Here is a 26,881-nt window from a genome sequence, read left to right as displayed (position 1 = left end):
AAAAAGAAACTTGACTTGGACTTGGATTATAATAGCATAGAAACTAATTTTGAATTCTCTATAAGAATTAAAAATCTTATTAACATTCTATCCTCCATAAATGGACTAGGATCTAAAACATCTAATTCTATTTATTTTAAAGTCCTCGAAGCTATGTTTGATTCAAGGAAAATATTAAAAAAAGAAAAAAATATATATGAAAAAAAAAATAACTTTCTTTTTCATGTTTAATTTTACTATAGAAAATATAAAAAGAAATCAAATATAATTAAAATTAATTAAAATTTTATATATTTTTAAATTATTTAATATTTATATAATATAAATCAGTGAAACAAGTTTGAAAAAACATATAAAAATAATTCATTATTTTTAAATTTTTTTTTTTTTATTATTTCCCTTCACTTTCTCTTTACTCTCATTTTTCCTTTCTATTTTATTTCTCTTACTTTTTCCCACGAATTTTTTTAAATTAAACATAACCTGGTAACCCAAAGGTATAGTCAAATATTTTAATGACTATTCCTACAAAAGGAGGATGTTTCACTTTCTAAATTCAAATACAAATATCCCCACATAAGGATGACTTTCAATCCACGTTGGCCATATCTTCCACAAGGCCATGCCTAGGGTTTTGGTTAGTAAAATTAGGTAAGCCATCAATTCAAGGTTAATCCCTTCCGGTCTTGCTTGACATTTTCAAGAAACTTGTGCCAAAAACGCTGAGGTAAGCCCCACCCGGCACCCTCCCATATCATTCATTCATCTTGTTGTTATGCGTTGCCCACATGTATGCAACACAATAATAAAATTATGGAAGGGATGAGAGCATTGCTACTTGGATTTTATAAAAATATCATGATGATAAAGGATAAAATAATTAATAATATATGGATTAAATTAGGTTTTCTTAAGAAAATAATACAAATATGATACAATAATGTTAGACGATAAAAAATAAAAAATTATTCTCAAAGCTTATCATCCATAAAAAAAATTACTTTGAATTTTTTTTCTATGTTATTATTCAAAACTGTATATAACACTTGTAAAGGAAGATACTCAGATAATAAGTAAAATGATTATGGATATTTCGATGAAAATATCAAAGATATTGTGCAAACAGCTAGTTTTGGCCTATAAAAAGGATATGTGAATCCAACCCATACACGCCATGACATAACCCTGTGTTCAGTCTTCCATCATCAGCATCAGATGCAATGGATGATAGGACCCACCCCACATATCTACCTTTCCATATTCTGAAAATTTTAATAATAATAAGGTAAAACAGGCCTTTCATAGTGAGCAAGCTTCCTACGAGAATCATTAAAGCATTGGCTAAGTAGAGTTGAGTTGTTTGAAGACAACTAGTGAATTTTTTTAGTATTTGTTTGAAGACACAAATCCACATGGAACCTTCGTGAATAGAGTTGGGAGCGGTATCTCTCCTTCAAAGCAATGAAAGAATTGTTGGGAAGAAAGCGCCAACAACAACGGCTCAATGGAAGAGGAAAGAAGCAGACACCAGCATTTCCTTCTTTCCCTTGAGTGATCTCCAAGTCTTGCATCCTCTATTCTTCTGTTTATTGTTTCTCAATTTTCAAGCCGCCTCCACACCACGCCCTCCTATGGAGAAACACAGATTCCCTTCCCTTCTAATCCCCTCCATCATTGCCTTCCTTGGCCTCATGGCTTTTGGGTTGTGTGTCGCTGCCGAGTTCAAGAGATCAAAGGTAAGATGTTTAATGTTAGGTACATTTACACAAAGCTTGTGATGGTTTCTGAGATTTGTGTGGGTGTCGTTTTTTGTAGAAGAAGGATGTCAAGCTGAACGGGAAGTTGTGTTATTTGGCTGAGAGCGGTGCATTTCAGCTGGGAGTTGCAGCTTTGATCTGTCTCTTCATCGCTCATATCCTTGGGAACATGGTGATTTGCAGAAGAATTTGCTCAGGGGAGAAGAGCAGCAGTGGCAAGGCTAAGACACCATGGATTACAAGCACTCTTCTGGTTGTGTCATGGTAGGTAATCTACTTCACTCGCCTACCTAGTTCTGTTGTTGTTTCACTTTCACAGCAACGTATGCAAATTCACAATAAAAATCTAGATAGGCTAGAACTAGGATTAAGTTCATTTTTTACGCTTCTCGAAAACCACCAACCAATCGTTCTTTTTTCCGACCTTTCTGGTGGTGATGTAGTACACTCTGACTGGCCACAGGTGTGGGCAACTAGAATGGTTTTTGGAGGCGAAACAAACAGGCAGACAGCTGGAGATGCCTCAAATTTCTTAATAAACCTACTCTAGAGATTCTCGACAGCTAGCTAGAAACATTAATATGGGTCTCTAAGATCATAATATAAACAAAGGTTTCAACTTATTGATGTCACAGGATCAGCTTCGGGGTTGCACTTATTTTAATGGGTACAGCCACAAGTATGAACAGACGGCAGCCCTACACACGAGGATGGTTGGATGGGAAATGCTACGTAGTCAAAGACGGGGTGTACGTTGGCTCAGCAGTGCTAGTCATGCTTACAATAGGCTCCACGCTTGGCTCAGTCATCATGACAGGAAGGAAGAGTCAGGTTGAACAAGGCCGGAGGATACACGCACAGCAGCACAAGTAGGACACACAAACTGATCGGATTAGATACATATAGAGAGAGCATTTTTTGGATATAACAGCTACACACTGAAGAAGAAAGATGAAGAGAACATCAAACAAAGAAATAAAAAAATACCATTCGGGTGTATTTGGCATTGGGGGTAGGGGATTTAAGGCGGTGAATAAAGGGTTGTCCCACTTGCCCACAACTTTTTCTGTTTTCTTCCTAATGACAAAAGTAATCGTTTTCAACTTAAAAAGAAAGAGACGGTTCTTTTGTACATATTCTGGGAAAGTTGGTGACTGATGTGGATAGACCCTCCAACATCATATCCACACGGTTATTGACACTTATCTAATGTGATACAACTTTACCTCATGAATAAATGAATAGATGAAAAGTGCCAAGTGGTTCTCTGGTCCCTCACCCTATTGTGAAACCATAGAAACACAAGGCCATCTACCTATTGTAAGTAGTTCACAATCATATGGCAATTAGGGGGAAAAAATGACACCATTTTGAAATGGAAAAGATAAGGTGGATGCACAATCGGGTTATTCCATATTTTCCAGGTAACACAATTGGGTTATTCCATATTTTTCCGGGAAAAAGGATACCCCCCAACGGTCCACTAGCACTTCTTTTTCCATCCTTCAATCCCCACTTGGAGCCACTCCAGAAATTGCTACACTAGACAACAAAAGTGTGACATATGTAGTAGAGAACCATTTGTTAACCTGAACCTTTTTCCAAAGGAGAAAAGTATAAAATCAACATAAAAATTAGGGATCAGGGCTTGCTATGGATATAGAATAAGACCACCAGGAATGAGGGTAATTGAAACCAGCCTGAGGTTAAACCTAAAAAATGATTCTATGCATTCAACAGACAAACTTATTTCAAAATACTATGATAAAATGGGAAAACTCAATAGTGCAATGTGAAGGTATGCCTCAATTATCACGTTTCAATGCAACATCCAAAAATCCCTTCAGAATCTGAGCATGGTTTCCTATAACAATTTTTGAAAAACAATATCTTCTTATTTATGGTTTAATTTTAGTTGCATATGAGTGTATGGAAGGATTGAGGAGAGTTACACATCACAAACACGAATATTAGCTACCATAATGTTTATTTAGGTAAATCTAATATCACTACTATAAATCCATCACAACAAGAATACTTGACACTGCTAGATGTGAGTTCTCCTTGGGGGAAAAGGGTTTTAAAACTAATCCCAATGGTTTGTTCCTGGAAAACGATTGATTAAAACAGTAAATGACAAAGGCCAGCTCATATAATAAAAAAAACATGAACCTGCCATAACTTCCTATTTCCATGTTTCTACTCCACAAAATGAAAGCCCCAAGATAAGATATTCCAAATCACTTAATTTGAGGATTTGTGGTTCATTCTTCAAAAATCTAACAGTAGAGTTGACAGAGAAGGAATCAAAACTGGAGGGAAGATATCTGATGGACACTCACAACCATGTACCTTCCGGAAAATTTTGAAATCCAAATGGCATCACATGGGCATGTCCCAACCACCCCCTCTCCCACCATAGGCAAATCCTCTTCCCCGGTTATATGAGCCACGGTAGTTCTCACCACGCCCAGCTCTGTAGCCACCATAACCTAGATGAGGTCTCTGCTGAAAATTGCCAAAAGTCTGAAGAAAAAAATAAGAAAGAAATCAATCCACCATTCTTTTGCATGTAAGAATGATATAAAGAATCAACAAACCTCAGTATCCATCTTCATTCGCGCAGAGAACCTGTTCTGTCCATTCCTAGTCCCGCGGGCATGAGAATTACAAGAAATTGTGTCAAAGAACTCATCCTTATTATAAGCGGGCTGCATAGAAAACAAAGGGTTATATTAAGTTAGTAGAACTACTGGCACAAGATCAGGACATGTTTTTGCACAATGTAACAGCCTGAATGATTGTGATATTGTGTGGTTATATTGTCTCACTAGAAAATATAGAAACATTTGGGACCTACTTTAGCATCCGATTTGGGTACTTGTCCATAACCCTCTCTGTCACCCAAGCCTTGACCAAGTGCATTGTCCTCCATCCCTTCCTTTTCATCCCTTTGCTTTGCCTTTCCAAGATAACCCCAAACTTCATCCTTTTTAAACCTTTCATTCATCGCTATAAAATCGAATTCTTCAGTGAACTGCACAGCAGACTTCTGAGACTGCAAAAATTCACCAGAGCAACAATTTGAAACTTCATTCAGATTTATACAGTGATTAAAATCACACCAAGCAACCTGAAACTCTGTGGATGTGTTCTTCATTTTAGTTTACAATTGTAAGGAAACAAAAGTTGATAATAAAATTGAAATATATGTAAAGAATGATGAAATAATTCAGAAGCAATGAGTTAGAAAATGCACAGAAATATGAATCAAAACCCAAGCACATCGTCGAGCAATGACAATCCTATTTATCAGACCAAGAAAATGACTGTATCTGCACTCATATGGATATCAATTTCTGATAGCATGCCAAGGAGAATCATAATAACTGTATGCATCTACAATGACTTGGAAGAGTTGCATGTTGCCAAAGCATTTTTTAAAAAGAACCCATCTTAATCCCAACATTTATGCTCCTGTTCAATCTATTACATCCAAGAACTTATCATCATACTTCCAATTTCAGAATTCAGCAGGCTATAAAATTATCTAACATGTTCACTCAAAAAGTTTACTTAAAGCTCATTTATATTTTCTTAAGCACCCATCCATGTTTTACAAGGCTATTAAGGCTTACACCTCGAGGCTCGCTCAAGGCTAGGTTCTACAAATTAGCCTTGAGGTTATAGCCTGTCAAGGCTTATAGCTTTGAGGCTATAGCCTCAAGGCTGTTGAGGCCAAAGACTCAAATATCCAAAGGGTTTCTGGCCTTTATGGGCTTTTGGAATTCTTGATATAAGAGGCTTAAATCCCAATATTCAATGGGTTTTAATGGGTTCCATAATCTATGCTTTTGTGGACTTTTGATATAGATTTCATAAATTTTGCATTGGGTCCCTACTTGGTTAAACTTTTTACAAAATTAGGGTTTGCTTACCTTTCAATTAACTTTTAAAATGGTAGGGAAAAAGAGATTGAGAAGAATTAGGGAATTGTTGATACTCCTAGTGGTTGATATCATATATAATCTAATTATTGACAGATAAAAAAAGATACCACTACAATTGGTCGACGAAGAAAAAGAGGGATGTGTAGATATTAACACCAATGGTGAGAATAATACAGCAATTGGATATTATTATATTCTTTGGAGGATCCTAGTGATAGTAATAGTAATGTTGAAAATTATTTGGTAAACCATGAGAGCATGCTAAATTTTATGAGAAAAAAAAAAACTAAATTAGAACTATTAACAATGAATAATAATTAATTTTATTATTATTAAGTTTGTCTTTTTTATTATGATTTTATAAGAATTTTTTTATTTTTTGATAATTTTTTATTATTTATTTGTTTAAGTTGAGGCTTATGCCTCACCTCATTTAGGCAAAACACCTCAAGACCTCCTTTAGCCTTTTAAAACATTGGCACCCATTACCTGCTTGCCTTGAATATCACTACCAGCACTCTGCACTTGTTTGGGGAACATAGGTGGGAACTCAACTCAATAAAATACGAAACTTACTCTTAACTGTCAAAAGAAGGATCATGTGCAACTTATGTTTGTTGTCTTCATTCCAAGTAATCTAAATGGCTTAGCATCCAATGCAAGGTATTTCTTCTTTGTGATAATAAGACCATCCATGTTGAGAAGAAACTTTGCAGCAGTAATACAGCCCAAGCCCATACATTTAGTCGTCTAAGCACGAATGGCTTGATTGTTGTGAGCATAGGGCCAACCATCTGATATGCTCTGCTTAAGAAAGCAATCAGCAACAATGAAACATGTTTTTTAAGTATCCTACTCGCTTTTTGAAGAGATATTTTATATTTTCCTGAAAAGTTCAATCAAATTCTATGACCTAACTCAATTGAACAAAGCCTTAGCTACAATTGTTTGGGGTTGGCTACAAGAACACCTCTTATACACAAAAATACACTAACAAATGCCTAATAAATAGGGGGTGCAACCCTACTACAAAAGAAGCATACAAGGTTCATCCAAAGATCAAAAAAGGAGTTGGGGGCACAACCCCAGCAGCAGCAGAAGAAGAAGAAAACCCCCTCTCCTGCAGCCCTTGGCTACCCCTTACTCAAAATATCTACCCAACCATACAAACAAAGAATTATGAAACAAATTTTCATCTGCAAATCAAACTGCTCTTGACCTTCAATTATTCATTAGTAATACTAGTTCCATAAGCACCATTATCCCTAACCCAAAGATCTACCCAACCACAAAGAGTTATGATTTTGAGCAGCAAACTAAATCACTCTTGACTTTCAATTATTCATCAGTGAGATCACTTCCATGAGCACCAAAAAAAGCACAAAACCTTTGACACCAAAGGTTGAATACAAAAACCATATATCCCTACCAGCTCTAACAAGGATAAGTGACTAGTCAATCCTTATCCCGTTTACACATGCATCATCAATTAACTAAAATCAGCGCCTTCCCATAAGCTGGTCCAGAGCAATAATTTTAGTCCAAGGAGCAAAAATCAAAAAAACCATCATACCTTATTGAGTGGGAATAAAATGCGAAGAGATTTCATGCCTTGTAATAGCATTTGTCAGATATATAACTGTTCTTAGAAACCTTGCAGACTAACTTATGCTCCCTCCTTGTTACAACCACATTTTGAATACTAGCCAAAAATAAAATAATCATTTCCAACTCCTAGTCATGAAACCTTTTGACAAATTTAGGATTCCAATGATCACTAACACCTTAGGAGGTGGCTCCTATCACCTATCTTAGCATGTTAAAGTGGTTCCTCTTTCATTCATCTCATGAGGTGGAGCATACTTGTTGTACTTTGTGGCTAAAAGTGTGCTTCCTGATTTTCTACATCTGATTGTTACTGCCTTGAGGTTTGGGTTATATCTTCTGGCTATCTTTCTTTTAAATTTATCTAGCTGTATTTTTCTTCCTTTTTCTCTTTCACTAAGGACCTCTCATATTTCAGCATATTTTAACTTATTATAATTAAAATTTCTGTTTCGTATCAAAAGAAAGAAGTGGCTCAACAGATTTAAGGTATTGTTAAACCGAACAAGTAAACTTGCATGTGTTATATTTTCCTTTATGTTTACAAGGTTATATTTTCCTTTAGGCTAGTGTTTTGGCATCACTTCTTCCAACGATATTTTTTGCTTAAATATAATAGGTAAGATTGCCATTATTTAAATTGCTCAAGCTAAATCCTCTCTTAATTAAATAACATCAATTTTTCAGGGGAAACAAAAAAATCAAAGAAAAGAACCTTTTCTTATCCGCTAATTAAGCATCCTAATGAAATAAGATCCAAGCAAGATGGCTATTTCATATACATTTAAAAAGCATCAATGTAATGAAATAACAGCTTCTGAACTTTCATAGGAGACTGATTCTCAAGATTGGCATTATACATAGATGTAAAACAGATTGTAGAGTAAACTCAAAATGTAAAATTTTTGCAGAAAACAAAAACAAGCAAACAAAAAATAAGGTTATCTGACCTGTTGAGCAGAGGCTGGCAATGGCAACAATGGTGCTTGAAGTGCTGGAGTAGACATTGTGCTCAAAGTATTAGGAGATGTTGATGTTGGAGCAACCTTATCCCTCTGATCAGGGTATACTTTCTGTGAGGAAGAAAGCATGGATGACATGGGCTGTGCTAATTGATCAGGAGTTAATAAAGTTGGCGGTGGAGTCAGAAGGAGGCCAGAGGTGGAACCCCCTATTGTGGATGCAGAATGATGCAGGGGATGGATAGGAGGCACCAATACCAGATCAGAAACTATTTTACCAGTAATTGGAGCTTCAGTGGTGTTAACGTCTTGATAAGATGAAGGAAATGAAGACATGTTTATTATATTCGAATTTACAGGTGCAGAGTAGGATGGCAGAGTTGCCTTTGCAGACAAGAAGGACATTGTATCAGAAGAAGTAGAAAACTGTTCCTGAGTAAGAGAAGATGAAAATTTTGAAAGCGCAGAATTCAACGGGATAAGTGAAGGCACAGAATTAGATGGTATAAGTGAGGGTGCAGAATCAGATGCTATAAGTGAAGGTGCAGGAGCAATGCATTCCAATGTATTTGTCAAGCTCACAGATGGAGATGCCTGAATTTCAGGAGCCTGCAACTCATTCGGCAATGCTGAGGGAAATGACGTTGTGGATGTTGCCTGAGGAGAAGGCTGCTGTGGAGCATGAGAGGTATTGATTGATGTTTCATTATATCCTTGCCAATACATTGACATGGCGTGAGATGGCACACCAGCAATTTGAGTGGTTTGCGGTTGGCCCAATGGACCCACCGGCATGCCAGATTGATATGAAGGTAATGCACCAGGATAGGCTCTATGGACCAAAGCAGGGGCATCCTGGTAACCACTTGATTCTGTCAAAGCTCCACCACCAACTGAAGCTGATGCCAGAGAACTTGAAAGCCCGCCAGAGCAATGTGACTACAGAGAAAAAGAATATAAGTTGTGTTCCCCCAAACCATCACAATTTGTTTCCTTTTACATTTCAAAATGTCAATACCTGAATGATAGCAGGATCATCATGAATCTGATCTTCTTTTTGAGCAGGTGGTGTTGACTTAACTTGCAAATCCTGAAACACAGATTCATAAATATAAATAGAAGGCATAGGTTAGTGAACCAAACCTGCCCAGTTGTAGTTAGCATCAAGATTGCAACATCCAAGTCATATAAACTGTTAACACGCATACTTAAAAAGAATGAGAAAGCATTCCCAGAAAAGATGATTTGGAACTCAAAAGCATCCTCTAAGGTTTGCTTTCTTGTTTGGGAATGGAGGAAATTCTGACTATTAATCATCTTATGAGGATGGGGTAGAGTCTAGTATATAGGTGTTGCCTTTGTAATGAAGAAAATGAATCCGCTGATCACATGCCCAACCACTAAAAATGGACTTACAGATTATGGTATTTGGTGTACTACTTGTTTGGTATTTTATGAGTTCTGGCTCATTCAGTCAGAGATGTTCTCCTAAGTTGGTGCAGTGAATTAATGGGAACCAGCCACAAGGCTATGTGGAGATTGATTCCTTCATCTCTTTTGAATCCCTTCAAAAGAGCCTAATGGGAGAATCATTGAAGGTGAGGAGTAGTCAAGCCCCATGATGGACACACTCCATAAGGCTTTGTTTTTTTGCTTGGGAGAGGATTTAAATCCTTGTTCATTTTTATTGGACTTTGTTGATAATAGGGATTGGTTGGCAATATAGTGTTGTTTTCTTGCTTTCTAAGTGCATGGCTTGTATACATCATATGTACAAGGGAGCCCTCTTTTTGTTAGGCACTTTAAATCCATAATTTTTATTTGCCCATCAAAAAAGTCCATTCTAAGCTTTTTAAGAAGTATACTTAAAACATATATGATATAGAAAGTGCAAGAGAGAGAGAGACCGAGAGAGAGAGACCGAGAGAGAGAGGAACTCCATTCAAAGCTTTTTAAGAAGTATACTTAAAACATATGATATAGAAAGTGGAAGAGAGAGACAGAAAGAGGAACTTAAGTGAAAGTGATGCTACTGAATCACACAAACTCCCACATATAAACTAGTTGCATACAACACTAAAGTGTGTTTTAAAGGACAAAGATAGATATCACACTTCCACCATTCTAATATTTCATAACATAGAGAACGGAGAAGAGTGCATTAAGACCAATTGGGTTGCATTGATGAGGGAAAAAGTAAAGACAAGGTACAATTGGCCAACTAAATGTCGGCATGTGGAGGGCGGTGTTGGTTTGTTGTGGACTCTCCTTTGATATTTTTGTAGAGGCGATAGGAGGGAAGTTGAGAGGTACCTTGAAGGAAAGAGGGAGAGGCTTTTCATCCTGGATTAGGTTCGGGGATTTGAGCTTTCGATGTCTTTTGGAAGGGGTGGAATTTTTCTGTAGAGATGAAGTCTAGGCAAGGTGGCATAAGTCTTGGGAGGAGGGTGGGAGAAAGTTCAAGTTGGAGAGGCGTTCAAATGAGGCAGGGAGGTTTTTGTTATGTGTTGTTATGACGAAGGAGGTGAAAAGGTTTTTGCTGATCTTCCTTGAAAGGAGGGGTCATCTTGGGGGTTGGGTTGTCCTAGCTGAGAAGCTTCGTTCTTTAGGCATTATTCCCTTTTCAGAGGTTAAGGAGTTGGGCTCCTCTATTGAGGTGAAGTGTACCCCCAAGGAAGGGATTGTTGTTGGGTCCTTTGTAGAAGTGGTCAGGAAGGATCTAAGGGTGGTGGGAGATGTCATTCATTGTCAATTGGGGTGCTTCAATTTTTTGTTCAGTTGTGGTGGGAAGCTCCACCTTGGGTTTCTATGGATACTTCGAGCAGCAGCTGCAGCGAGCCTTATGGTTAGGAGGACGAGGAAGAAGTGGAGGGTGGTCCACGAGCCTGTGAGAGAGTAGGAGAGAAATGGCAGCCTGCACGTCCTACAGGTCGTGCCGTGTTGCAGAATTTTGGCAGTGTTTCTCAGATAGGGAGAGAGGGAGCTTTAAGTTGGTCAAAGGCTGTAAAAGTAGGGGAGGAGCAGGAACGAAGGGAGAGGAGTACAACTGGAGTGGTGAGGCCCAGTGCTACAAGTGGTATGGGTGGGTTGGAGATTGGGCCTCTCTCTTTGGGTGGCCACAAGCCCCCTCAAACCCAAAACTTTGTTGGGCCTGTTGTAGAGGCCCACTTGAGAGGGGATCAAGACTTTAAAGACTCGGGAGGCCTTGTTGGGCCTTTTGCTCCTGCAGCCCAAAAGTCTTCTAGACTCAAAGTGGCGGGCTCATTAAGTTTGGTCAGACGCAAGAGGATTTTTTGGAAGGGAGGAGGATTTAAGGGTGGGCAATGCTTCTCTGGAGGTGGTGAAGGGAACGACAGGGGCGCTAGGGCTTCTCAAAGGGGGTGTCCCTTTTGATGAGACCCAAGAGTTTGAGTTCAGGAGGCGCGTTGAAGATGAGGTAGATGAGAAAGTCTTGCAAGTGTCATGGTTTCGTGTGAAGTTCACAGATGAAGCTCTAGTGGAGGAGGCAAATAGGTTTCCTAACTCTCCTAGCTTGGGGATTTTGGATTCTAGGAGGCAACTTCAGATGTTACAGCAGGATGGTTGTTTGTTGGAGGCTACAGGAACCGATCCAAAGAAATCTTCAGGTAAGGAGTTGACAATTAGGGCTGAGGAGTTAGGATCCTCTAAGGCCTTGGAGCATGTTGGCAATTTAGAGGGAGAGGATCCTATTCACCTTCCCAATAAGTTTGTTCAATTCAGCAACTTTGTGGGGATGCTAGTTGCGGGGTTCGAGAAGGAGATTAGTTCATTTATGAAGAATTTGGAGGAAAGAAAAGGGTGTGGGGTTAAGATCTCAAGCAGAAAAAGGATTTCGGCTTCTCGTCTCAAGAGGGAATTACAGAATCTTGAGTGCGTTTTTTTTTATAAGTAAAAGCAATTGTATAAAGAAAGCCTGAAGTACACCTGACAGTATACATGGAGTATACAAGGCAACTAGGCCAAAGGGAAAGAAAAAACAAAAAAACTCTTACTTACAACCCAACCAATCAATGAAATCGAAAATGGACCATGAAGCACAATTTACATGCACCCTAACCCAATCCGAGAACATGTACAAAAAAGACCGTAAAATAGCTTGATCCGTTAATTCAGAATCTTCAAAGATTCTTCTATTTCTTTCCTTCCATAACGTCCAAAATAAGCAAAGAGGGGCTGCATTCCACGCCTTTTTTCTTTTGTTTCCAACAAAGGTGCCGTTCCAACCAATAATGGTTTCCTTGATAGAATTGGACATCCCCAATGAACACCAAAAAGAGCAAAAATAAGGTGCCAAATCATAGTTGCCTTGGGACAATGAATAAGCACATGATTAGCTGATTCTTCATCCGCTTTACACAAATAGCACCTACTTGGTAAGGCCCAACCCCTCCTTTTTAATTGATCCATAGTTAGAATTCTTCCCCAGATAGCCTCCCAAGCAAAAAAACTGACTCTCTTTGGAACCCAAGAATTCCAAACTAAGCTTGAAGGGAACTCTCTACCAAAGCAAGGAGCTAGGGAAGAGAAGAAAGATTTAACTGTAAAGATATCTTTCTTTGAAACCCTCCAATACATGACATCCTCAATCCCCCTTCTAAGCGCATGGCCATGTAACCTTCTAAAAAAGTTTCCACCTCTTCCATCTCCCAATCATTGTTGAGTCTTGTGAAAACAGGGTTCCAACAACCCAAATTCCCGGACTGATCCCATAACTGAGCTACCCAATCATCCTTGGAGAGAAGGCAAGATTGTACAACCTTGGAAAAGTCTCATCCAAAGAATCTTCTCCACACCATCTATCCTTCCAAAAACGCACTCTTCTACCATCCCCCACCTTAAAAGCCACCCTTTTGCTGAACTCCAACCACCCTTTCCTAATCGTCTTCCAAAGCCCCACTCCATGACTCTCCCTTGAATCGCCAAAGCACCAACCTCCATCTTCCTTCCCAAATTTCCTTACAATCACTTGTTTCTATAAAGAATCTTGTTCCGAAGCAAATCTCCAACACCATTTTCCAAGAAGGGCCTTATTCAACCTAGAAAGATTTCTGATGCCTAAGCCCCCATCCTTTTTCTCCATGCAAACAATGGACCAATTTACCAAATCCGGCTTACTTTGAGAAACTCCTCCCCCCCCAAAGGAAGTCTCTTTGAATCTTTTCCAACCTTAGGCTCACCTTGCAGGGAATGATAAATAAGGACATAAAGTAAATTGGAAGGCTAGAGAGAGTGTTCTTTACCAAAGTCAACCTTCCTCCTTTGGACAAATACTGTCTCTTCCACAAAGCGAGCCGCTTTTGAAATCTCTCCTCCACTACATCCCAAACCCGGGATGATTTGAAAGCAGCTCCCAAAGGCAGCCCTAAATAACAAGAGGGAAGAGAACCCACTTTACAACCCAAAACCCTAGCCAAGTCCTCAAAATTAGGAACCACCCCCACTGGAATCAGTTCGCTTTTGTGAAGATTGATTTTTAGCCTAGAAATCACTTCGAACCACATAAAGCCCAACTTAAGACCTCCACATGCTCCTTGCTTGCATCACAAAAGACTAGTGTGTCATCAGCAAATAAAAGATGAGAAACAACCACACCTTCACCTCCTCTCCCACCAGCCATGAAACCCTCAAGATAGCCTCCTTGTAGAGCCCTCTCCAATATAGAAGACAACGCCTCCATTGCTAAAATGAAAAGGAAATGAGAAAGAGGATCTCCCAGTCTTAGGCCTCTAGAACTTTGGAAAAAGCCTACTGGAGAACCATTGAGCAAAATTGAGAAACGGATTGAAGAAATACACCACCTCATCCAATTCACCCATTTAGTCCCAAACCCCATCTTATCCAAGATTGCTAATAAAAAGCCCCAATTCACATGATCGTACGCTTTTTCAATATCCACCTTGCAGATTATTCCACCCTTTACACTTTTTAGTCTTGAATCTAAGGCCTCATTTGCTATAAGGACAGCATCCAAAATTTGTCTACCTTCCACAAAGGCATGTTGGGAGTTCGAAATGACATTTCCCACCACTCTTTTCAATCTATTAGCCAAAACTTTAGCTAGAATCTTGTAAAGACTCCCCACTAGGCTTATAGGACGAAAATCCTTCAAATCATTTGTACCCCCTTTCTTAGGAATGAGAACAATAAAAGTGGAGTTTAAGCTTCTCTCAAAACGGCCAGAACTTTGAAATTCAGCAAAAAAAGCCCATTACTTCGTGCTTGACTATATCCCAGCAAAATTGCCAAAAAGCCAGAGTAAACCCATCCGGTCCAGGGGCTTTATCCCCATTCAAACCAAAGACTGCAGCCTGGACCTCTTCCACCGAAAAGACATCCTCAAGAAGCCCCGCCTGGACACTATCCAAAGAAGAGAAAGACAACCCCGAAATACTTGGTCTCCAGTCCCCTTTTTCTGACAAAATATTCTGGAATGCATTAACCACCCCCTCCTTTATCTCAATTTCGTCAGTCAACTTCCTACCATCCACTGTAATAGAAGAAAGAAAATTCTTTCTTCTTCGAGCATTAGCCATCTTGTGAAAAAACTTTGAATTTTTATCACCTTCTTTCAACCACAATTCTCTTGACTTTGGCTCCAAGAGATCTCTTCCAAGACTGCCCACTTGCTGAACTCCTCCACTGCCCTTCTTCTAGCCTCACTATCCTCTAAAGAGAGACCACAGTCTCTTTCCTTGGCGTCCCAGAAACCAATCTGACTAAGAGTAGCGTTTTTATTCAAAGAGACATTACCAAATACGTCTCTATTCCACACTTTCATATCCTACTTCAGAGCCTTTAGCTTGCTAACAAGAATGTGACTGTAGGATCCGCTGAAATTGTAGCAAGACCACCACTTCCTGACCAAGTCTTTGAAGCCCTCCACTTTCAACCACATATTTTCGAAGCGAAAAGGGGTTTTTCTGCCTCTAATTCCTCCTCCATCCAACAAAATGGGAGCATGGTCAGAAATGGGTTTAGGCAACAAGCTTTGAGAAAGGTTGGAAAAGTGGCTCTCTCATTCCTATGAGACCAAAAAATGATCGAGTCTAGAAGCTGATCTGTTATTTAAACCTCCACACCAAGTGTAAGAACCCCCAACCAGAGGTAGATCCCTCAACTGCAACTCATCAATTACCTCTGAAAAACGCCTCATTGCCGAAGACAAATTCAGGCAATTTCTCCTTTCACTGGGAAGCCTAATCACATTGAAATCACCTCCAACACACCAAGGATCACTCCACAAACCCCTAATATCCCCAAGTTAATCTTGATTGCATTGTTAGTTACAATAGCTCTCCATGCTCCCTTAGGGGAAAGGGGAGGATTAATAGGGGTTCTACAATTATCTTGTGAGGGAGTTGTTTTGTTTCTTCTGTTGTATGAGGTTTCCGGGGGGGTGGGTTTCAGGGGGTTGGCTTTATTGTGTAGGGTGATAGGTTTTCTACTTCTTCTCTCCCCTCTTGCTTGCCTTGTGGCCTGTCCTTGTATACTTCATGTGTACTCCGATGCGCCATTTTGCAAGCACTTTTAATATATTTTTATTTACCTATCAAAAAAAAAAAAAATGATTCATAATGTATTAACCAAATTAGATAAAAGATCCATGTATTAACTAAAGTGTTATAATCTTGTTGCTCATTTACAAGATAAGTTTTAGCCAATCTCAAAAACTTAAGTGGATATTTTTTTTTTTTAAAGGTAAAATCAGGATGGTATATATAAAAAGAAAAGGGCACCTAAAAGGCATCCCAAAGCATATAGAAAGTATATAGCAATCGCCTAAAGATAGAACCAAAAGAAAAGAGGGGCTACAAAAAAAATCACTCACCCTCACCTAAAGCCTAACCAATCAAAAATATTGATTAAAGGTAAAGGCTCGTCCTCTATAAACATCTTGGTCCAAAACCAAAAATTACAAACAAAAGAGCTTTTTTGCCTTTAGATCGAAAGCTCTTCATTATCAAAAGCAATCTTGTTTCTTTCCTTCCAGACTATCTAGAAGATACATAAAGGGGTTGCCTTCCATGCCTTTTTGTGCTTCTTGCCCACAAATGAGTCATGCCAACCAAGGAGAGTATCTCTAACCGTCAAGGATAAGACCCAAGACATGTCAAAGAGAGCAACAAGTAACTGCCACAAAACCCTAGCTTTAATGCAGTGAAGTAGAATGGTCTATGGTTTCTTCTTCGATATGACAAAGGAAACATCCGTTTGCTAATGATCACCCCCTCCCCTTCTCCTAATCCAAAGTTAAGGATTTTCCCTACAACACTTCCCAAGTGAAAAAAACTCACCTTGGGAGGTACACAGGGACTTCAAATTATACTCCTCGGAAATGGGAGTGCACCTCCTAGCTTCAAGGCCACATAGAAGGACTTGACAAAAAACTTCACTCTCTTTGACTTTGTTCAAAGCACCCTATCTTCCATGTCTCTAGATACCCTCTTGTCTTGAATTTTTTAAAGGAACCACTCCATAATACACACCTCCCAATCATTGAATGGCCTAAAGAAACAAGGTTCCAACCGCCATCCTCAATCATCAAGTCCCAAATAATAGCCACTCAAGCCTCTTTTGAAACCGCCAAGGCAAACAAAGACGAGAAAGAAACACACAAAGCATCATCTCCACACCACTTATCCTTCCAAAACCTCACCCTTCTGCCATTAGCCACTAAGAATATAATCCTATTACTCAAGAGATTCAATTCCTTCCTTATAGCTTTCCATAAGCCCATACCATACCCCTCTCTCTCTTCACAAGAGCTCTAAACCCTTCTTCTACCCCATACTTCCCACTAATAACTTGCTTCCAAAGAACCATCCTTTCATCTGCAAAGCACCAACACCATTTACAAAAAAGGGCCCTATTGAGCAAAGAAAGACATCTAACGCCCATAGCACCCTTCTTCTTATCTAAACAAACAATCGCCCACTTTACTAAGTGAGGCTTCGATGTAAAAGCCCCCTCAACCCAAAGGAAATCCCTCTGTATTTACTCTAATCTCAATTTGGCCGACCTTGGTATGCGCATCAAGGATATAAAGTAAATAGACATACTAGAAAGAATGCTTCGAATTAGAGTGATTCTCCCTCCTTTAGAGATATATTATATTTTCCACATGGCTAACCTATTGCGAAACCTCGCCTCCACCCCATCCCAAGTTGCCACGAATTTAAACTAGGCACCCAAAGGAAGACCCAAGTAAGAGAAAGGAAGAGCTCTCACCTTACATCCAAGCTCTTTGACCAAAACATCTAAGTTTTCCACCCTTCCCATCAATAATAACTCACTTTTATCCAAATTGATTCTCAACCCTAAAATGGCCCCAAACCACACTAGCAACTAGCTTAAATAAGTCATATGATCTTATGAAGCCTCACAGAAAATAAAAGTATCATCATCAAAGATTTGGACCCCTTCACCACCCCGCCCCTTTCACCCTACAACCTAACAAAAAACCCCCACTCACAACTCTCTTGATAAGACAACCAAGAGCCTCCATATCATTCACAAATAAATACGGCGAGAGAGGGTCCCCCTGCCTTAAAATACTAGAGTTGTGAAAGAAGCCAAACAAGGTGTCATTGATAAGGACAGAGAACCTTGCTCTAGAAATGTACCACTTTAACCAACCAATCAACTTCTCCCCAAAATCCTTTTTTTGCAACACAAGTAGCAAGAAGTTCCAATTTACATAATCATGAGTCTTCTCTATATCAAACTTACAAAGCACGCCACACTCATTCCTTTTGAACAATGAGTATAGCCTCATTAGCAATCAACATTGCATCCAAAATTTGTCTCCCCTCTACTAAAGCATTTTGGGACAAGGACACCACTTTACCCACCACCTTTTTTAACCTATTAGCTAACACTTTGGTCAATAGCTTATGCAAGCCACCCAACAAAATAATAGGCCTAAAGTCTCTAAGATATTCAACACCCCCTTTTTTTGGAATTAAAACCAAAAACATGGCATTCAAGATCTTAACAAATTTTCACTACTTGTGGAATTTTCTTAAAAAAAAAACTCATAACCTCTTCCTTCACAAAATTCTAACTAAATTGCCAAAACATCATAGAGAAGCCATTTAGACCAAAAGCCTTGTCCCGCTTAGCTCTAATAGGGCATAGAAGGCCTCTTCAACTAAGAACGACAGCTCCTCCAACCTTGCAACATCCTCACTAGTCACTTCCTAAGCTATCAAAAGTCAAACCATTATTACTAGGTCATCAATCCCCAAGTTCAGTCAGCAGGTTCTAAAAAGCCCAAACCACCCCCTCCTAAATTTCATTCTCCTTTGAAAACCATGTACCATTTATTTTTATTTTGGCCAAGCAATTCCTCCTTCTATGAGCATTAGCCATATAATGGAAGAAACTAGTGTTTCTATCACCCTCCTTCAACCACACTTCTCTTAATTTTTGTCTCTAGGAAATTTCCTCCAAAAAGACCCTTTTTTTGAAATCCTCCCTTGCCTCCTTTCTAGCCTTCACCTCCTCCACCGTTAAGGCTCTCAACTTCTCCTTCTCATCCCAAAAAGCCACTTGGTGCAAAGCCAAACTCTTTTTAACCTCAACTTTGCCAAACACTTCTTTGTTCTATATTTTCAAATTGGCCTTTAAAGCTTTTAATATAGTTTAATAAAGATTTGGATGTTCAAAGAAAAGGTAAAAAAATCTTTGCATGTTACTACAACAAAAAAAGTTGCAACGCATAATTATGGTTTTGCAATTATCTTACTGTCACAACAATGTTATTTATTTCTAATATTTTTATTCATTTCTCTCTACACATACTTTTTTTTTTTGATAGATATTTCTCTCTAAACATACTTGTTATTACATTTCTTGAAACCTCCACATGAATTTTCATGGTGAGAACCATTATGCAATAATTGAAAGTATTCATGATTGACAATAAAACCTCTTGCAAGTTGCAACATAATAATTGACCATAGTCCACTTAGGGAAGGAAGGGGATCTGGAAATTTGCAATCTCTAAGTCTTAAACAAGGTTTCGATTGGTAAGTGAAATTGGAGATTTGCTACTGAAATGGAATCCTTACGGAAACAAATCATAATAGGGAAGTTTATATAGGAGGAAGGAGGGTGGTGTTCTAAGGGGTGAGAGAGGGAGATGAAGTTGGGGTGTGGAAAGCCATCAAAAATGAATGGGAGGGCATAAAAGGTAGGTCTTGCTTTTCAATTGGGAATGGGAGAAGGGTTAAAATTCTGGAGAGACTTATGGTGCGAGGATTTAACCTTGGAAGCAGCCTTCCTAAACTTAATTCTCTTTTGCTTCTAGCGAAAATGGAGGGGTAGCAGAGGCATAGGAGCAGGTTAGGGAAGGGGTTGGTTGGAGCCCCCATGTTTTAAGGGGGTTTAATGATTAAGAGATTGATTAAGAGGAGATTTTTTTATTTTTTTGGGGGGGAAATTACAATTATTGTCCATTAAAAGGGAAGTGGAAGACAATTGCAATAAAATGAGGCCAGGAGTAGCAATTTCTCAATTAGATCCCATTATTTATCCTTCTCTAACGTAGATAGAAAGCCTTTCTTGGCAAGTGTAATGTGGAGCACATGGGCACCAATGAAGCTTAGTTTCTTTGCTTAGGAAGCGTTTTAGGATAGAATTCTAACTCTTGACCAGCTCAAAAGGAAGGGACACGTGGGAGAAGATCCTCACTTTGGATAGGCTCCAAAAACGGGGGTGGCACCTCCCTAGTCATTGCTTTTTGTGTGGCTATGAAGAAGAAAATGTAAATCATATTCTTTTACACTGTATAGTGATCAGGGTCCTCTGGGAGATCGTCCTTGCCTTGTTTGGGGCTCAATGGGTGTTCCCAAAGACAGTCAAAGAGGTGTTATTTAGTTGGAGGGGCCCTTTTGTAGGGAAAAATAGGAAAAAGATTGGAACTCCATCCCGTTGTGTATTTTTTGGACGGTATGAAAGGAAAGAAATAGATTAGCTTTTAGGGGGGGCTCTTTAGCTATACAAAAACTCAAAAAAAAAATTATATATAATTTGTGGAGTTGGGCTAAGGTGTATATGGGAGAGGAGTCCTCTTCGCTTTTAGGCTTTTTGGAGTGGCTAGCGGCTCCTTAAGGGCTAGTGAGGTTGATTGTTCATGTGTTTTTTGTTTTTAAGCTGCTATGTATACTACTTGTATGCTTTGTGGCTTTTCACCCTTTAATATATTTTGTGCTCATTTATCAAAAAAAAATAAAAGGAAGGGGTTGGCTTTGCCAAATAGGTGCAATCTGTGCAAAGGTGAGGAGGAAACAACAAATCACTTGCTTCTACAATGTTCCAAAGCAAGTATGTTGTGCCAACTAATTTTTTCTCTTTGGTGTGGTTTGGATTATGGACTCTTCAATTAGATGGAACCTTTTGAGTTAGCATGACTCTTTTGTGGGGAACAACCAAAAAAAGGCTTGGAGGGCTACTCCCTTTGTGCTTATTTTGAACTCTAGAAGGAAAGGAACATGAGGTCTTTTAATACATTGAGCAACTTGACCACGCAATCAAATCGGATTTTACATATATTTTTGTGAATTAGGTTGGGGTGTACATAGAGGATCACTAGATTAAATAAGCTTAAAGTAAGGAGAGGAGTTTTTTTAATTGTCCTCCTAGCCTACACTAGACGTGTATTGTATACTTTGTGTATACTGTGTTGCACCTCCTCTTAGGTGTTTTTAATATATTTTATCATCTGCCTATAAAAAAACATAAAAATAAAGATGCAAGATATCCTTTAACCTATCCTATTGTATTTCATATTGAGAAAAAAAATGCCTATAAAAAACCTTAAATTACAACAAACACAAGCATGTTTTTGAATCCTCATCACAAAGTACCTTGTTTCAATCCATGTATGAGACATTTTATCTTAAACCAAAAGCAAGCCTCAAGGCAAGAAATAGCTCTTACTTGAAGCTCACCTTGAGAAGTCTCTCTTACTTGAATCTTGCCCATGAACCATAAGTCTAGCCCTGCGAACCCTAGGTCTCAAACGACTCACCCTAAGACACCTCAAGACATTCGGGGCATTTTACTTGAGCCTCATCATCACAAGGTGAGTCATAAGGCATTAATCTCAAGCACCCAAAAACCTTGTTTATGACATGCCACAACCAACCCAATGAATTGCAGCTAAGAACTTCAAAAAATTTAAATTCAACATCAACCATGAGTAAATGATGTATCAAACAAAACTGACTGTCAATTGACCAACTAATCATTTTTCAATTCCAATCATCCACCCTACCTTCTTTGTTAACAAGTGGCATGTGCATGGCTCAAGATAAAATGTTTTTTAATTTTTTTTTTTATCATTAAAAGAAAAAATGACTAGTATGAGGTGGTTGTGTGGTGATTACATATACTCTGCTGCACAATGAAAACAGTTACCACCTGACTAGATTTAATAGACATTAATTATGTTAGCTTTTGTCAACATTTTATGATATCTACCTTCCATACCCCTTCAACTGCTATTCCAATTTAACCCCAATTGGAGTTAACGCTAAGGCAGTTCTGTTTTTCTAACATAACCTTAGCTGTTGGAAGTCTTGTATGCAAACAAGGGTGAATCTATCAAAAATTGAAAAATTATTTGTGATTGGATTTTACAGAAATTTCAGAAAATATTGGAGGAAAATCCAGAAAAAAAAAAAAAAAAAAAAACAATATTTGTACAAAAAAAAAATTGTGCCATTGTAAAATAATATGCAGTAGTTGAAAACACACATGAAGAAAATTATCATGTTGATTTTATATTTTCAACAATCAATTTAATGGAATTTTAAAATAAGATAATTAAAATTTATTTATTGATTTACTAAAGCTTTATTTTTAATATTTCATTTTTTGCATGAATGTAAATTTATCAAGGTTTAGGACACAAATAAAGTATATATGGTATACATGCAAAACCATATATATGGTGATAAAATCACCACAATAGTTTGCAAAATAGGGAAAATCACTAAAATATCAGAAAAATCACATAAATTCACAAATAATGGCTGATTATTGGCCAGATGAATTCCTTCCATTATTTCATTTCCACAGAGGCCGAGAACCGATATTTTGAAAAAAATTTCATCCCTGCAAGCAACTGACCATGTTTCACTCAAAAGCCAAAAACAATAAGGTCAAGCTTGGTACACTGGATACAAGGACTAAATAGGATAGCATATATCCAGAACATGATATCCCTTCAAATAGGATAGAAATGGATATCTGGTTTTTATATCACGAACAAAATTATGACTTAGATTTGGTTCGGTACAATGGTGGAACTGTGCCTTCAACAGAATATGGTAGTCAATGCCAGCAAAGGTGATATAAGTAGAGATGGCAATCAGACATCTGGGTGCATTCTGGTCAGGCAGTGTCCAGGTTAACCTGCCAATCTGCTATATATATTCAAATTTGAAGTGGCACTGAAAGTAATAAACATAATTGGACTAGCAGGTTCCATAGGCTCAACTTTGAACCCAGGCCAAATATATATAGAAGGGGGCAGGGCATCAATGAAGACCCAATTGTAAGCAGGTTGATAAACACCTTTTTTTTTTCAAACTAAAAGTTACACTCAAAGTTGATTAAATATTATTGCACTAACAGGTCCAGTAGAATCCAATTTTCTGAGGGAAAAAAAAAATTGTAATTAACAAATCAATGTACGCTGAGAGTTGTTGTCACAAGAAATGTATCTCATTTTGATAACCTGACAAATCATTTCTAATAAAGTTGGTGGTCAATCTAGTCCCCTAAGAGAATGGTGTTGAAAAAATAAAGAACTTAAATAACAAAAACAAGATATAAGCAACCCACAAGTCAGCAATCGTAAGCAAGATATTGGAAGAATCACCTGTAGCTTCTTTTACTTACAATAAACAGATTCGATATTCGTCCAACAAGTAACAATAGAAATGGAGAAATAGGTAAGACAAACCAAGAAGTGCATTCCTATTCACCTTAATGTCACTTCCCCGGAAAAGAATGAATTCATACACTTTATCACTTGGAGGAATTTGTGTGCCATCTTTCTTTCGTCCCTCTGTCCCATAAGACCTTACTGCAATACCATACAAAAGGCAGAACATCCGAAAAATCAATCCCGATAAAGTGAAACAGAACATCAGGAATCTTTCTGAAAAGTACCTAGACATTCTAACTCATTCTTAAACTAGAAGTAACAAACATGATCAATTCTGTAGCATCTGAAGGAAAAGACTTGAATCAATCAAGAGCAAACACCAGCAAGTTATTTTATTGTTATAGCAGCATAATATACCAAAAGGTATGTGCAAAATATAGGGCAAGTACATTTGTTTATTAAAGCTGCAAGATGATATTTTACACATCCATAACTAATGAAGACAGAGTAGGATTGAAATATATTGTTCTTAGTAAATAAAGGGAGGAAAAGAAAGGAAAAACAGAGATCCTAATCAAGAAATTCAGGAATCCCAGATTGAAACTAAATTTTCCAAGCATGTACTAAGAACTAACCAAAAAAAGCCCATATGTGTAAGCTATTCCTATAACACTACTTACCAAGTAAAAGAAGAAAAAACAGATATCTTGAAGGAAATAAGTGTGAAGTTATTTCTACAATATGGAGCTCAAACATTAGACATACAGGTGACAAGGTGAAATATTAAAACCATATTTCAAAACCATTCTCTTTATTTACTTCGGTGCAGGGATATGTGTGTGAGCCTTTGTGTCTGTTTACATGCGTTTTAGAAAAATGTGTCTTCCTTTTATGCAAATAAATGAGTAGTCAAAGAGTAACATTTTCCAACATCAAAAGAGAGAGGAGTATCTTTCTTTTTTTTTTTTTTTGATAGGTAAATTTTGTCCCCATTGGGACTTGAAGCTGGAACCTCCCCATCCCTTTACCCATGAGCCAAGCCTCAAGGGTGAAAAAGGTATCTAAGACTAATCATATTCTTAAATGTTGTTACAATAAGCAACTAAAGTTATCATGGATTCCCATTATCCTAGAAATTAAATTGTATTTCCAATGATGTAAGATGTATAAAAATAACAAACATGAGCCTAAAAAAAAATAAAGATAAAAATAACAAACATGTTAATAATCAATGAAGCTTTTGCTAACCTGAAACTGCATAGTATCCATGGAAAATAAATAGAGATTACAGATGACCCACAATGATGCCAATCTAAAGACATTGATGATCCATTTGGGTGAGCATGTCACGTACAAGTATGTATCTAGGTGTCTGTTCTTTCACACCTACAACTTTTAGGATACAGTAACTCAGCTAAAACTGATCTAGTAACTGGTATTTGTCGTTATATACACTAGATAATGCAAATAATGGGAAACTATTAACAACTTCTAGATTAGCATGCCTTGGAATTCACACGAAAGGACAATCCATTGACTCTAGAATTCCATCATTTGTACACAAATTAGAGGTAGCTTTAAGAACCTCCTAAACTTTCTCTAATCTAGTTAAATAACATCTTGGAAATCTTCCACTCCACTGCTCTTTCAAATTTCTCCACCTTTAACCACTCCTAGAGGCACTCATATGATGACAGAGATATACAACCTTGAATCCACCTTATTCACTATTTTACAGAATCTTTCCTTACCCCAATGGTTATCAAAAGGACAAAAACAACAATTAGGACAGCAAGAGCAATGATTTAACTAGCTTCAGTTGGTGGAACCAAAGGCCCAACAAGATTCCATCATTCTACAAAATTGCTACTAAGCTTATTTAAACCATAAAAGAGGACCAAATTGTGGAAACAAACTAAATAAAATTGACTAAAATGTAAGCATCAATCTAAACAAAGCCAAACCATTTACCAAAGCTTGATCTATAAATTAACCAAAGAATTGGCAATGCACAGAAAGAACAAGGGAAGTTTAAACTAGTCAGAAACATATGCATTTTTAAATTATATATTAAATCTTTATATTCAAGAGTTAAAATACGTGAAATGAGTTTGAAGTAACATATATAATTAATTTATTAACTTTAAATCTTTTTTTTTCCCTCCACTTTTTATTTTCTTCTACTTTTCCTCTTTATTTTTTTCCTCATATTTTCTCTCAAATTTTGTGGGAAGCAAACATACCCTAAGAGTCCAGAGATTTGTCCTTAATCTTCTATTCTAGGAGAGCTTTATTTGATGTGTCGCTAATGCTAGACTCCCGGGCCTCTCACAACTTCTTTGGATCCTAGGGAACTGTCTATGGAAATTGTTTAGCGCCCTAAATTCATCAAACTTTAGTTATACCCAATAATGAAGAAATTTAAATAATCACTGAGAGTGTGACTGTTTCGGAAACCCTAAGTCAATTATCTGCTTCTCTTCTTTTTGCTAAAGTCAAATATCTCCATTCTTTTTCTCCAACAAACATGTAAAACCGCTCAGAAAGCTCCATTAAACCTTAATCGTACCCAAAAAAATCCTTTCTATCCATTCTATTTCAGACCAAAAACACCAAAAGCTCCTATCCTCAAAGATCCTTGTCTTCATTATACAACTCAAATTTTCTCCTATACCTAGACGATTCCCCCTATACATATACACAATTAAAAGCGAAACAACGTACACAAATCAGTGTACCGACCTAGCAAAACAAAATTTTCTCAAAGTTCGTTACAACATCAAACAGTAACATGTTAAACCTAATAAAACGAGTTTGCATAATTATACAAAATTCATTTGGTTAATACCCGCAAAAAAAAAAATAGAAATAAAGGTTCAATTCTTTACTCTGCCCTTTTCCTCCGGTTTCTCGAGAACCAAACAGATCATCACAAAACAAAAACGAGGAAAAAGAATGAAAACCAAATGCCACAAAATTACAGAGGAGAAACAAGACGGCGCACCGTTTTTCAAGCCGATGGTGGAGTCTTGGGCGTTGAGGACATAGAGGACGCCCTCGTAGCGAATCTCGCACTTGGATATCAAAGTGATGAAGCTGCCTACGTAGGAATCGGCGGAAGGTTCAGTAGCCATTGGGAGCCAGAAAATGCAGGAAAATGAGGGAAAACGCAGGGGGGAAAAAAAGTAATAATCGATTGTGACTCGTGACTTCGAGGCAAAAAGCAAAAGATTAGCTCCGAAGGAAAAGAGTCGGTTCTGCTGCGGTTCCAATGCCTCCAGTTATTACGGTGATCTTTCCCCTCCCGCAAAAATGCTTCTGGCCCACTACTTTATTCGATGGGTCTTATCTTATTAACCTTTGATTAAAAAGAAAAAAATTAACATATCCAACACCAATCATAGGGTGCCATTTGTACATCACGGCCCCACCTAAGTTTCCTTACTTTATACGCCATTACATCGTTTTTAAGCTCTATCTCATTGTTCTGTACTTTAACTTCATTTTTGTATTTTCATTAAATATCAATCAAAAGTTTTAGATATGTCAGTAGTCCTGTTTGTCGTGATTTTAAAAAATATTAAAAAATAAAAAATTTTAAGTACTAACAAAATTAGAACTATTTCTTATAACCTTAATAAATAGACTCTTAGCAATATTTTTATTAAAAATATTTTTAATCAAAGT

At 37.7% G+C, this 26,881-nt stretch overlaps 2 protein-coding genes across 3 annotated transcripts; one reads left to right on the top strand and one right to left on the bottom strand.

Moving 5' to 3' along the window:
* Positions 1-1,223: 1,223 nt before the first annotated feature.
* Positions 1,224-2,962, top strand: LOC117929112 (protein MODIFYING WALL LIGNIN-1-like). Of its 2 annotated transcripts, none has more exons than XM_034849338.1 (3): positions 1,224-1,736; positions 1,816-2,021; positions 2,221-2,469. In XM_034849338.1, the coding sequence occupies exons 1-3, from the start codon at positions 1,632-1,634 to the stop codon at positions 2,291-2,293; spliced, it is 384 nt and encodes a 127-aa protein (XP_034705229.1). In that variant the 5' UTR covers positions 1,224-1,631; the 3' UTR covers positions 2,294-2,469. The 2 variants fall into 2 exon arrangements, with proteins under 2 accessions (XP_034705229.1, XP_034705221.1); XM_034849330.1 differs by having other exon boundaries at positions 1,257-1,736; positions 2,393-2,962.
* Positions 2,963-3,798: 836 nt separating this feature from the next.
* LOC117929105 (protein decapping 5-like) lies at positions 3,799-26,451 on the bottom strand. The gene is made up of 7 exons (XM_034849318.1): positions 26,199-26,451; positions 23,292-23,392; positions 9,293-9,364; positions 8,263-9,213; positions 4,618-4,815; positions 4,358-4,468; positions 3,799-4,283 (listed from the first exon to the last, which is right to left on the bottom strand). Exons 1-7 carry the CDS (start codon positions 26,326-26,328, stop codon positions 4,140-4,142), a joined length of 1,707 nt encoding a protein of 568 aa, XP_034705209.1. The 5' UTR covers positions 26,329-26,451; the 3' UTR covers positions 3,799-4,139.
* Between the last annotated feature and the right edge of the window lie 430 nt (positions 26,452-26,881).

The sequence above is a fragment of the Vitis riparia genome, chromosome 2 (genome assembly GCF_004353265.1).
Source record: "Vitis riparia cultivar Riparia Gloire de Montpellier isolate 1030 chromosome 2, EGFV_Vit.rip_1.0, whole genome shotgun sequence".
Classification (NCBI taxonomy): Eukaryota; Viridiplantae; Streptophyta; class Magnoliopsida; order Vitales; family Vitaceae; genus Vitis; species Vitis riparia.
This window is presented reverse-complemented; position numbering and strand designations above follow the sequence as displayed.